Source organism: Neoarius graeffei, chromosome 8 (genome assembly GCF_027579695.1).
Source record: "Neoarius graeffei isolate fNeoGra1 chromosome 8, fNeoGra1.pri, whole genome shotgun sequence".
NCBI classification, from domain to species: Eukaryota; Metazoa; Chordata; class Actinopteri; order Siluriformes; family Ariidae; genus Neoarius; species Neoarius graeffei.
The window spans coordinates 68724478-68737528 of NC_083576.1; the positions used below are offsets into that span (position 1 = coordinate 68724478).

Consider the following 13051-nt stretch of genomic DNA (forward strand, 5'->3'; position numbering starts at 1 on the left):
ATGCCCATTTTATCATACTGCCAGGAAAATAAATAAATAAAAAGACCAATACCACAGGATGACGACGAGACGATCTGGCCGTACGTCACGATCAACACGATCAGAGTAACCTGATAAAATGTTGGAAACTTCAATTCAGCACAAAAGCAAGTTCACTGCAGAGGCCTATGGCAGCAAACCAAAGCTACAAGTACTGATGGGTGGGGGAAATGTCTACAGACAATAATCAGTCTGTAATAACCAAGAATACCTCTGACCCAGTGTGTTGTTCATGGCAGTCAGCCACTACTGGTGAATGATGACCAAACTAAAACTTTTACAGTTGTACAGAAGCACAAAAGTGGCGAAATCCTACTACTTGATCTAACGTAACAAACATAGCTACTGTTGGTAGCTAGTTGGTTTTATTTAAAACCAACTAGCTAACATTAGGTTACCAAACAAATTCAGTAGCCTGGCGGTTAAATTCACTCTTCTTTCAGCTGCTCCCTTTAGAGGTCGCCGCAGCAGATCTGTTCCACATAATTTGATTTGGCATAGGTTTTACACCAGATGCTCTTCCTTCCCAATCTATCCAGGCTTGAGACTGGAACCTAATCTGCATGGAAACTGGAGCACCCGGAGGAAACCCATGCAGACGCGGGAAGAATATGCAAACTCCACACAGAAAGGCCCCCCTCAGCCGTGAGGTTTGAACCCAGAACCTTCTTGCTGTGAGGCAATGGCGTTAACCATGACACCACCGTGCCACCCCTAAACAGCTAAATTCACTAAGCAGAGTGAATTAGCGCAAGACCACAATTTAAAAAAATATATATATATATGGACATGGCCAGTTCTGCAGGAGATTTATTAACAATATGCAAAACAAGACCACCGTCATCTATATCCCCCACCCTATATACCAACTCTATACCAAGTTTCAAGACATTGTGTCACATTTTTCAAGTTCTGCTGCAGGAAACCAACCCTACCTCTTTACACTGACCTCAGCAGCCCGTGGCATAAACCCACCGGACCTTTGGTCCAGGTGAGCTAAAAATGAAAATCTCTCACATTACTTAGTATCAAAAGGCACATATACATTACTTAATCAACACGTATACCAACTTTCAAGACCATAGCACTCCGTTTTCAAGTTCTGCTCCGGAAACAAAACCTACCCCAAGACTAACCTGAGACACTAAGCCTGAAATTGTTTCCATGGAAACATGAAATATTTAAATTTCTCAAATTTCTTAGTATGAAAAGGCACATCTACATCACCTTGTTAACACGTACACCAAGTTTCAAATCCGTATCATGAATAGTTTTGGACATATGCTCCAGAAATGAACGTTAGAAGAACAAAAACAACTTTATTCATCACACACTTGTGAAATTCCTCTCTGCATTTAACCCATCTGAAGCAGTGAGCACACACACACATACCCAGAGCAGTGGGCAGCCATGCTAACAGCGCCCGGGGAGCAGTTGGGAGTTAGGTGCCTCGCTCAAGGGCACCTCAGCCCAAGGCCGTCCCATATTAACCTAACCGCGTGTCTTTGGACTGTGGAGGAAACCCACGCAGACACAGGGAGGACATGCAACCTCCACACTGAAAGGCCCCCGCCAGCCGCTGGGCTCAAACCCAGAATCTTCTTGCCGTGAGGCAACTGTGCTAACCACACCACCACCGTGCCGCCCAATTGCTCGCAGAAACCAAGTCAAAATCAATTTTGTGTGTAAAAATTTGAAAAAAAAAAAATAGCAAAAGGAACCAGTTCACATGTATACAAAGTTTCATGAACATATCTTCAGTAGTTTTAAAAAGATACGGCCTGGAAATGAAAGCATGACCGGACAGACGGACCCAGTTTCTATATCCGCCGCCAAACTTCGTTTGGGCAGGGGATAATAATTACAGACGCAGCCAATTCACTGTAATAATGGCCAATGCAATGTACCAAGAGCAGCACAAATTAGCGTGGGGTCATAAACAGCTGCAGGGCAAATTAAGAAAAGCGCAATTTGGCAATTGATGTTCTGAGAACATCTTCCTCTGGCACTCCAAATAAATTAACACCATGAGCAGAGAAAATTCTCTCCCTTCTACCATGTGCGCTTTGTTCTCTGTGGTGCTTCCTTCTGGCAGCGACCAGCACAACCATGTCAGGCACAAAACAGGTCAAGACATGCTTCTTTTTGGCGTTCGATAATGGCGCAATTAGCAGTACACTGATCACCGCAAACCTTAGTCAAATCACGTTGCACGATTTCATTTAAATATTAATCCTACCACAAATCTTGCAGTCTCATAGGGAAACTACAACAAATACATTCACAGCGAGGCTAGCCGCAAACCTTTAGCAAATCTGGCCCCAAGTGTAAAAACCTCACATGGCTATTAAGAAACTAACCGAGCTAAATAAAAATGTTCTCGGATGTCCCTGATTAATTATTACCAAGTAGTTTACTCATCTTGGAATCAGTATTGATAGGAGAGATGACAAAGCATGTACTCCTACTCAAAATGGTATTGATGCATCCCTAATTACAAATCTGACAAACAAATTTGAATAAAATATCAGATCTAGATTTAACTGACCAGTAATTGTTTCTGTAAACAGAAAGCAAAGGGTTTTGTTTTGTTTTTTTTAAATCTGACTCAAAGCTAAACCTGCTAATATCAGATCAGTGTTGCTATAATTAGCTTTGACAGCCAAGGCAGACGACCATGGAAAGCAGAAGGCCAAAAAAAAAAGACGCAAGAGTCAAACCAGCAGCATCCCTCCACCTGTGCATTGCTCGACCCCAGATACCCCCCCACCCCCACAGCACTCATGCAGCCCATCACTGTTCCTGACCTGGACGACAGAATGATGAGGTCAGCTGGGAGATGATCTCCGTTGGATGCTCGCACTACCTCCCCTACCGACACCTTAAATTACCCAGCAGGAGGGGGAGGAAGTGAAGGTAGGGGCGATGGAAATGGAAAGATCGCACAGAATCAAACAAGGGGAAGAGAGACACAGAAACAGATGTGTTTAATTTGTACAGAAGGAGGAAACAACATCCAGCTCCATGTTTCGTTCTCAAAAACCATTTCAAAAATGCCAAACCAATAAATAACAAAAAACACGCAGTGACTGTACTGAGGGTAAAACCGTCATACAGTATGGCTAGTGAACGAAACCATAATCAAATTCAGCGATGGACCATAAATCCAGTTTACAAGAGCACGAATGAGGACTTTGTCCAGATTTACAGCAGGTTGACAAATGGATTTTGAGAATGAAAAGGAAAAACTGCAAAACGCAGACGGCACGTCCTGAGAGCGGCTCAGTGGCAGAACACCTTGTGAAGGAAGTGCGGCTTTGAGCAGTGCGGTCAGGGCGTGTTCATCACCAACCGACTGCAAACCGAGGTTCAAATCCTATATTTAGCTATAAAATACCCTCAATATCTTTATACTACACGTTAGTGTTTAGAGTATGCCTCACTTCCTTTTGCAAGGTGTTTGAACATGATGGGGTGATGAAGGGGCAACGTCTCTGCTTAGACCAGCAGTAACGTGCACAGTGTCTACCTGGATGACAGCAGTATAGTGTCTGCAGGGATGTAATCTTTGCCATTTACTTTAACTACATCCCCCACCACTACCTGGAAGAAACACACTAGTTATTAACACACAGGGTTACGCTGAATCACCAGGTCTGAGGGGTGAAGAAAAAAAAAAGTTTTTAAAAAATTCAGAATTTATAAGCCAAGTGTCCTGACATGACACAGAAGCTGAACATTTTTCAAGACGTTTAGGAAGGAACATTTCTTTGTCTGAGTATACATTTCTAATCATCTCATTAAACACAGCTGGAAGGAAAAACAAGAGAAAAAAAAAAGGTACTTCCTAACAGGTTATGAATCAGACAGACAGCTAGTTTTACATGCCCGCTGCGATTTAAAAAAAAAAAAAAAGGCATTAGTCATCTTCCACAGTTCATGGGGTTTTATCCTGGGGGGGAGAAGAAAAAAAAAAAAAAAGTGTTGTTTGAGGAACAGAGCAGAATTTTCACAGCATCATCTGTGAATTTCTACACATTCCCCTGTACCGAGGGGGGAAAAACCCAGAAAACATGCAAGCTTTAAGTTGATATTTGTTGAATCCTGTGAAGAAATGCATAAAATTATTTACACCATGGTCACTGTTAAATTCTCAATTCTGACTGGGATTCATTTTCTCTAAGAGCAGTTCTGATAATTGTGCCAGACTCCAAGCAGATCCCAGGTTTATATTAATGCACTTGTTATTGCTATAGTAAAAACTTGGAGATTTTGTGGTGGGAACTAGCCTGGCAAGCCAGACTAAATGTGAATATTTAGTCTGGCCTCGCTCGTAGACATTTCCGACGGGTGTGGGAGGAACAAACCGCTGTCTTTCAAACTGTCTCTGTGCGTATAGGCCAACGCTCTGACCAATCAGTGCAACAGTGACTGTGACGTAGTCAGAGCGACAGAAAGCAGTGGGGGAGGCCTTGAAATAAATAATTTTTCAAAATGCGTATTAATTAATAAACAGGTTCTAGATATTAAGAAGTTTGGAGATAATGACCACAAGTTTGGAGTCTGTACCACATACTTAACATACACTTATTTTTTTCAAAGTGTTTTTCAAGGGTTTGCTTAAACTGTTTTGAGAGTTTTTATTTAGTGGTGTTTGGTGAAATAATTGCCCTTAAATTTAAAATAACGGGAAAATAAGAAACAATCAAAAAGTAATGTTTCAAAGCTGTTTATTAATTCTTCGTACTGCACAAACTAGCCCCATCCTTTTGGCTACGAGCGGAGCCAGCTGGTAGATCAGACTTTTGCCATAGCCGGTCAGCAAAACAGCGAAAACGTCCTTCTTGAAAAGGAATGAGCGGAGAGCCTCTTCCTGCTCATGTTTCAACGAAAACCCCAAGTCTAATTCTTCTAAAACTGATTCCAAAGCGGAGTCAAACACGCGCTGTTCACTAGCGGTACCCATCTTTCCTGCTGTGCTTTCTCCAACGTTGCGCAGCTTTGTTGTCACTCCTGCAAAAGACTGCCCAAAGAATCCAAACAAAAACCTTGCGTTGTGATTGGCGGGCACGATTTGATGCCCAGGGTGTTTTTGTTTATATGGTGCGAGGCTAGACCCACTCGCTAGGCAAAAATATTTTTGGCCGCTAGGCGGGTGGGTCTAGTTTACTAGGCTAGGTGGGAACTTAAATAGATTTAAAAAAAAAAAAAAAAACACACACAAAACACCCCATTGTAATGGTCTCCAGTGATGGACGTAAAACTAACTTTCAGGACAGAGACACAAGCTTAATTGTTCCTCAGATTTTTTATTTTTATTTTTTGTCTTATTAACTTCAAGACAATTTCTGAAGAAATAACTGTTTAGAGCTGTTATAAGCAATAAACAGGAACTACCTTGATATTCTGCTTATTCTATACATTTGCTAAGCATTACCATTATTATTTATTTTTCTCATGAACACACTTTTTAAATGTTTATGGTTAATGTTAAGGAACATTCACCAGACAAGTTAGCACCCATTACTGCTTATGTGACAGCTATACATAGTTTGCACATGACGTCACAGAGTCAGGGATTCCCTAGTGGCGGCCATCTTATGGGTCAAGCTTACCGTACGGGTCACTGATCACACATTGTAACGCGCGAGTACAAAGTCTTCAAAAGAACCCAAGCAGGCTATTTAAAGCTAGCAATGGTGCACACCTGTTGTATTCACGGCTGTCGTAATAGGTCAGATGATGTCAAGCGGAGCTTTTATGGAATTCACACTGTACGGGAGCACGAAGGCGAGCAAACAAAGAAACTCAGCATATAAAGGAGAAATCTATGGCTTGCGAGAATCAACCGCAAGGATTATCAGCCTTCCAAACACAGCAAAGTCTGCTCCGATCATTTTATAAGTGGTAAGTTGTTTAAATAAACAATCAATTGTGTTTAAAGTTTGTTTTTGGAAACCAAAACATCGTGTGAACAATCTCTGGAGAATGCCTAACTGGAACCGCTGAGTGTACGTTTACATTGTACACTGACATGGTACTGTAATACCACTAATGGATGTAAAATTTGTCTTAAATCAACTCGATATTATACACACATTTATATGCAGTGTTGAGAGCTCTAAAATTCCAATGTTTACATACCTTGGCTGTAATTAGGACACGACTGTCACTTGTTTTTATACGGTGGACTTCACGGACCCAGCCACAGACAAAATAATTGTACGACTCCAGCGACTTGAATGCTTTGAGGCTGTCAAGTGTGTAGGCACTTTTACTATTCACGAAATAGTTCACAATATCAGGGTACGATATGGATGGCAGCCCTGCATAGTCACTTGAAAATGCATCTTTGTCCACTTCGTAGGGGTCAATTCCCCCAATCAAGGCCAGTTTGGCTGCATACCGTTGTCGTGAGATGTCGTCTAATGTATCTATATACTTCTGTTTGCTTGATTTTGCCGACATTGATCTTTATTTTAGAAAACTGACTATATAACTTCATAAATTTGTCCGAGATAACGCAGCCGGTAATGGCGATGGTCCGTTTTGTTTGACCCACAAGATGGCGGCTGGAGGGCGTTCCCCGGAATGCCGTGACGTCAGTGAAAACTACGTATACATCACTGTTCCCATATCAGTCTCTCTCAAAGTTAAATAGCTAATTTTGGTGAAACCAGCAAGTTATATTTTGAGACCATCCATCCAAATAAATAAATAAATAAATCCAACCTCCTCCCTTCAGACCATCCTCTAAAGCCACTCCTCCAAAACACATGAACATGCACTGCCCGAGTACTGCTGGAGAGGGAGTGTGTTGGGGGTGTAGCATAGTGCATCGGTGTCATATCCAAATATCTCACTGACATAAGAAAACACCTAACATTATCATACTGAACGGAAACAAGGACCATGGCAATTGTTCGTACACATAGCTATCAACTACCTTGCTAGCTTTAGCAATATGTCTGCCTAGCCTGGTGGAAGACTGGTAGGGAGGCCATCCAGTCATTTCATTTGAACTGAATGAAATGAATGGATGGGATTTTTACAGCCCTGCCACTGCTATTTTTTTTTTTAATTCTCAAAGCATTTGATTTATTCATTGCTGTAAGCCTGTACAGAGAACAGGGTTTCTGCAGGCTTGAACAAGTACAGGTTAAATTTAAGACTTATGCCGCACAAAAAAAATAAAGAAAATTGGGAGAGCCTGAATTACTTTCAAAATAACAAAATTTATCATTTCACCAATGAACTCATTACATCCCTAGGGTGCGCTCTTGCATTAATGAGGAACTAAGTTGCATCCCGCAAATCACTTGAGGATGAGGCATTCGATTCCGTACGGTTTGTGTGTTGTAACGTTACAGTTCGCACTGAGTTCGCTGATACAGCGTCTCTAGATGTGCTTGGACCTGACAACGGTGAACAAAATTGAGTGATGGCATGCGACTGTTGCAGACTTTTATGGGCAGCCTGGTGCTTCTCCGCTTTCGCATGCGATTCCGGTGCCTTTACACCCAGGGTGCCAAGTTTGAGTGCTCTTTTGCACAATGTGCAGTACGCCTCAAACGGATTGTTTGGTACACGTTTTAACCAGTCTACAAAATCATTGCGTTCAAGCCAGCAGTTGTTAAACTTGCATTTGCCCATTTTGCTACAAACCGTGACAATCTCCCTCGCTTCTTTTAGGCTCTACTGTCCAAATGCGCGCGTGCCATGCCCTGTGCATCACCATGCCAACCGGGCTAGACGCCGGATTCCACTGTGTCCCATTTGTAGTTTGCAGCGTAGCCTACTGATACTAAGTAGGCCTAGCCTATATGACTAATTATGAATATCACCAACGCATTTAACAAAAAAAGTGGACGTAAGGATTTAAGACTTCACAAAATTACATTTAAGACCTACAATGCAAAATATACTCGTATTTTAGACTTTTTAAGGCCTTAAATCAGGATTATCAAATTTTAGACTTAAGACTTTTTAAGACTCCGCGGAAACCCTGAGAGAACCTCAAGAAATATAACAAAAAAATGCTTCTTTAAAAAAAAGGGACCTACCCTAGCTTTAAGACGACGGAAAAAAGCCCAGCTGGTCATGCTACAGAGAAACCAGGAAGCACACGCTCCTGAACTGAATGTTACAATTTGTTGACACTAGAGACTCCTTCCAGAATGATACAAACATCTTACACAAAAGCTTCTCCTAATCAGCAATTGTGTTTTCTTTGTTAAACCTTTTTTTTTTAAGCATACACTTATTAGGCTGAGTTTATATGAACCGCCTACCATACAAGTCCCTGTGAACAAGCGGTTACTTTATATATAAAAAAAACCTTCTAGGTTTATATTAATGCACTAGTACTATAATTTATATGTTACAACTGGAACTACTATCAGGGCTGCTGCTCTAGAAAATTAATCAGATTTGAGAAGTCAACAGCATTGTGGAGAATATAAACTGACAAAGTATGATGGGGCATTCATTAATGAATATTAAAGGGTAATCATTGGAAAATTGTTATAATGCTGTGAATAACACTTCAGTAAAAGTGGTTATTGGAAAAATATGGTGCATCATACGACCATGACGATTATTCTATCCACATTCACTAGATATGAGCAATCGCATGCTCTGATTGGCTACTCTACTACTAGGATATCAGCTCATATACCGTGAGTAGAGAAAACAATGGCAGAGCACGTTTCTGAACCAACCAAGGATGAAATCAAACTCTACTCAAAAGCAAAACCCCCAAAATTATCAAGTATTTAAAAGAAACAGAAATGGCGAAAAGAATAGTCTCCCCCCAAAAAAATATCGCCTGTTCCACACTCCAGCCCAGTTGGTGGCAGTAATGCACCTTTAAGTTCGTTTCGCCAACTACCAAAAAACTGTAAAGAAACCCCCCCCCCAAAAAAAGGAAAAGTATGTCAGACGCTTTGTATAAAGTTTTTATTTATTGACTTTGCAAAAAAGTGCCCCGTTTCTCAAAATCCAGTGAATGTGGATTTAAAAAAAAAAAAAAAAAAAAGGACAGTTATTCCACTTAATCTCGTCGTGCATGGCTTATAGCCATCAGTTCATGTTCGACAATTTCATGGAATAACAATTATTTTCCTATAACAGCATGTCTGGTCATGGTTTATTACACACACACACACACACACACACACACACACACACACACACACACGTGTGTACATATAATGCAAATTCAAAATGATTGTGCTGGAATGTGGTGTTATGAAGTTCTCCTTAAAGTGAAACTAAAGAAATTTTGCATTTTTTTGAATCAAGTCAGTGACAAAACCACAAATCATTAAAAACTAGTCCCATCTCTGAAAAACGGAAATCAAATGGACTTGAAATAATGTATACTGACAGCTATATATTTAACAAATGCCCGCAAGTATGCACGGAGTAAACGTTTTCTGGTCTTGGTGCAGGGAAGCATGTAGAAGTTATTGTCTATGGTGAATGCCCATCAACGACAAACGAAGTAGGTTAATGTTGGAGGATCTCGAATATGTAAAGCTGAACAGTTAACATTAGAGCACTACACCGCTCGGATTACTGACAATAGGTTTGTACACTGTCAGTGCGTTTACATGCACATCCAAATCGAGCTACTGTTGGTAAATCGAGCAAAGGGTCCCAGCAGGGGTGCCAGAGAAATCCAATCCTACATGCACACAAGCTATTCGAGCTATTGTGTGAGGTACATTGTGCACCCGAGCCACAGGTGGCGCTATACGCCCCATCGTGTTGGTACACTTCCGGTTGTCGTCATGAAGAGCTATTCAAGAGTATAAACAAAGTTATCAGTTCCGTGTTCACAAGAAGAACGACGACGAGGACAGCAACATCGAGATATATATTATATATTCAACTCCTTAAGCTGAATGAGCATGAACTCTATCTCCTCATTGCTCCAGAAGTGCACGTTTCTACTACTGTTGTCATGCCGACTGAGGCTGTTGTGTTTCCCGCTTGTGGTCTCGTCACTTCCGGAAGGGGCAGTGCTGAAGTAAGTAGCTCGACTACGTAGCTCGATAGGGTTTACATGCACTAAGCAGCTCGGCTACAATTGCATAATCTAGGTCGCGTAGCTCGATTACGAGAAATCCAGTTCGGTTCGATTCCAGCCGAGCTAAGGTGTTTCCATGGCATTTAGAACTTCGATTTCAGTCGAGCTACGGCAGAAATTCGATTTTCTCTATGTGCATGTAAACGCACTGAATGAGTGTCAGCTGAAACTCAATTTTGCATGAGCTCCCGAGATAAGCAATCGTGCTCTTGGAGCAAATGCTTGAAAATATTTACATTTCAAAAAAAAAAAAAAAAACCCGCCCTAATAACCACATCCATCCACCCTTTGCAAACTTTATATGTTCAACATAATTAGATTTCTCTTTATGAATGCACGCTGAAATGTTGCCTTCCCAGTTACATCACCGTCTCTATGGTAACCAGTGGCCTCATTAGAGTGCTGTGACCTGCGTGAAGATGATGAGAAACAGAAAGAACAGACAGAGAAAGTAGAAAATCCTTCCACATCATTCCACGTTCTCGCTTCATTTCTCTCTGGATTCCTAAGAACGTCTCTGCTTATGCATGATGGACACCAATTGCTGACATACAGTACCTTCTCCCAGTGAACAATCTCCCAGGCTCCATTTCTCAGCACTGAGGATGAAAGCAAAGGGGGGTAAATTAGCTTCATTTTAACCTACGATACCATAATTTGAAAGTCAGAAAACCCGAAAGAGTTAATATACGCAGTCTTACCGTGCGTCTCTTTCTTGTTCACAACGCTATCGGCTTTGTGACGTTTCTGTAAACGAGAAAAAGGCATTTAAAAACGCGCTGTATGTGCCATAATGAGTTGCCCTGACATGGGGTGGGGGGGGCAGTCGGTATCAAAAGGAATGAGAGCTGATCAGTGGAGATGCCTTGTACACAGTGTTGTATTTCTGTGCTTATTTTAGCACTTGGATTAGCCTGTGGCCTCAAACTGCCATCCATTTACATTTCGTCACCTCTCCTCAGAGGTCACTTTTTATTCATCTGATCATTCGGTTTGCGCAACACAATAATTAAATCAACCTTATATGATCTTACACCGTCATGGTGTTCAGTAACGCAGACTCGGGTTGCTACAAAATGGTCAGGGAACTTCTGATTTTCTTGTGAAAAATTCAGTTGAAGTGACCGAGTGAATGTGATGAAGCGGAGCTTATTGCACACAGGATGGACCTTGGAGCAGTTTGGATTCGAGAGAAACCGAAGCTGTGAGGATGGAGGAGCATTTCTGCTCCCTCTCATTCCACGTTGAGAGCTTTCTAATTACCACAGGTTGCCATGGGAGCATCGCTCCCTCCCTCCCTCCCTCTCTCAGCCCCCTGCCTGCTACTGCAGAGCTTGATGAATATTCTGAATCACATGGCTTCTCCACTCACTGCACAAGGAAAAGTCAAGCATTAGACCCCTCTTTCACAGCCTATTCATCATCTTCCAGACACGACTGCAGTGCTGGAAACACTCTCTCCCTCCCCTTCTGCTCACCTTCTTCCTTCCTTCCCCCTCTTATTCAGTTTCTCTGTCTCTCAGAGAGCTTGTGCATCTCTCTCTCTCTCCATCTCTGTCTTCCCAAGCATGTCTGTCTTGGTTTCCCTGTCTGTGTCTGACCATCCCTCTATCTTTAAATCTCTCGCCATCCGTCTTTGTCCATCTCTCTTTTCAAGGGTATGTCTCTTTGTAGCCGTCTCTCAGAGATGTTCAAAAGTAATAAAACGCAAGCGAGCCGAGTCAAGTCTCAATTCGAGTACTATGGACTCCAGGGTTAGTAAAGCCATAAGTCAAGTGAATGAGGAGTATATGGGAACTCCGTAGTAGATGACGCCGTGCTAGGTGGCACACCTCGTGTGGTTGATTTATTTATTTATTGTCTCTCTCTTCATTACTTCTGTCCATATGCGTGTGTGATCCTTACAGCCACTTATAGCCTCGGTCACAACCGGCCGTGCGTGCTCCTACGGCCGGTCTACGTGCAAAAAACGCAAGAAACGCACGGAGGGCGCGCGTGTGACGTGCTGATTTTCGAGCCGTAGACTGGCCGCAGAGGTTCGTCGTCATGTCAAACAAACTCTACGGGCGCTTACGTTTTTTTCAGGTTGCAAGACAAACTTGCGGCCAACGTGCGTCTTTCTCCACGAACAAAAAAACCGCAGCGATTTGGTAAACGCTAAAAATCGCACGGCCAAAAAATCGTATGTCCGGTTGTGACCTAGGCTTATCACAGATACTGTGGGACAATTGCTACTTTCGGTTTTAGATTTTTTTTTCCCCTCTCTCAGTTTTTGTAGTATTTATTGCTCCTCGTGTCCCATTAATGCAGTACACAATATCCGTTACTTTTCCATTATGAAAGAGTGGGAATAAAAATTTATCATCCATTCCATGTACCCTCACACAATAACATTTCATACGCATGTCAAAGGGGCTTAGGTGGTGTTTACATTAGACCGTATCCGTCTCGTTTTCGTCGCGGATGCACTGTCCGTGCACATTAAAACGCCGGGAAACGACTCCACAAGCGGAACAACTTGAATCCGCCAGGGCCCACGTATTCAACCCAGTTCGTATCTGATCCGGTGCTGTGTAAACATTAAGGAATGAGGAAACGCAGTGCTGAGCGCTAGCTGACGTCGTCATTGGACAACGTCACTGTGACATCCACCTTCCTGATTCGCTGGCGTTGGGATCACACACACAGCGGCTCAGTCCCGAATCACTGCTCGTGCGCTTCACTCGCGCGCTCTGTGAGCTGCGCAGGGCCGGAGTGCGCACCCTCCAGAGGGCACTCGCTGTTCAGGGCGGAGTGATTTGGAGCGCAGGAGGAAGCGCTGAGCCGCACTGAGGTTTATTTACACATTTCAACTTATTTACCTCCTTCAGGCGCTTAAACTCAGTGAGAACATGAACATCACAGCCAGGTGTGTTTATC

General features: G+C 42.4%; 1 protein-coding gene across 2 annotated transcripts in view; it reads right to left on the reverse strand.

Annotated features, from left to right (window-relative positions):
• The window catches only part of atp8a1 (ATPase phospholipid transporting 8A1), a 318944-nt gene that overhangs the window by 195920 nt on the left and 109973 nt on the right, over positions 1 to 13051 (reverse strand). Inside the window, exons 5-7 of one of the 2 annotated variants that reach the window (XM_060928098.1) lie at positions 10834 to 10879; positions 10691 to 10731; positions 2847 to 2920 (exon numbers count right to left, since the gene is read on the reverse strand). In XM_060928098.1, coding sequence (XP_060784081.1) covers positions 2847 to 2920; positions 10691 to 10731; positions 10834 to 10879 — 161 coding nt within the window. Of the gene's footprint in view, positions 1 to 2846; positions 2921 to 3568; positions 3643 to 10690; positions 10732 to 10833; positions 10880 to 13051 lie in introns of both variants that reach the window. The other variant, XM_060928097.1, reaches the window with a different exon arrangement.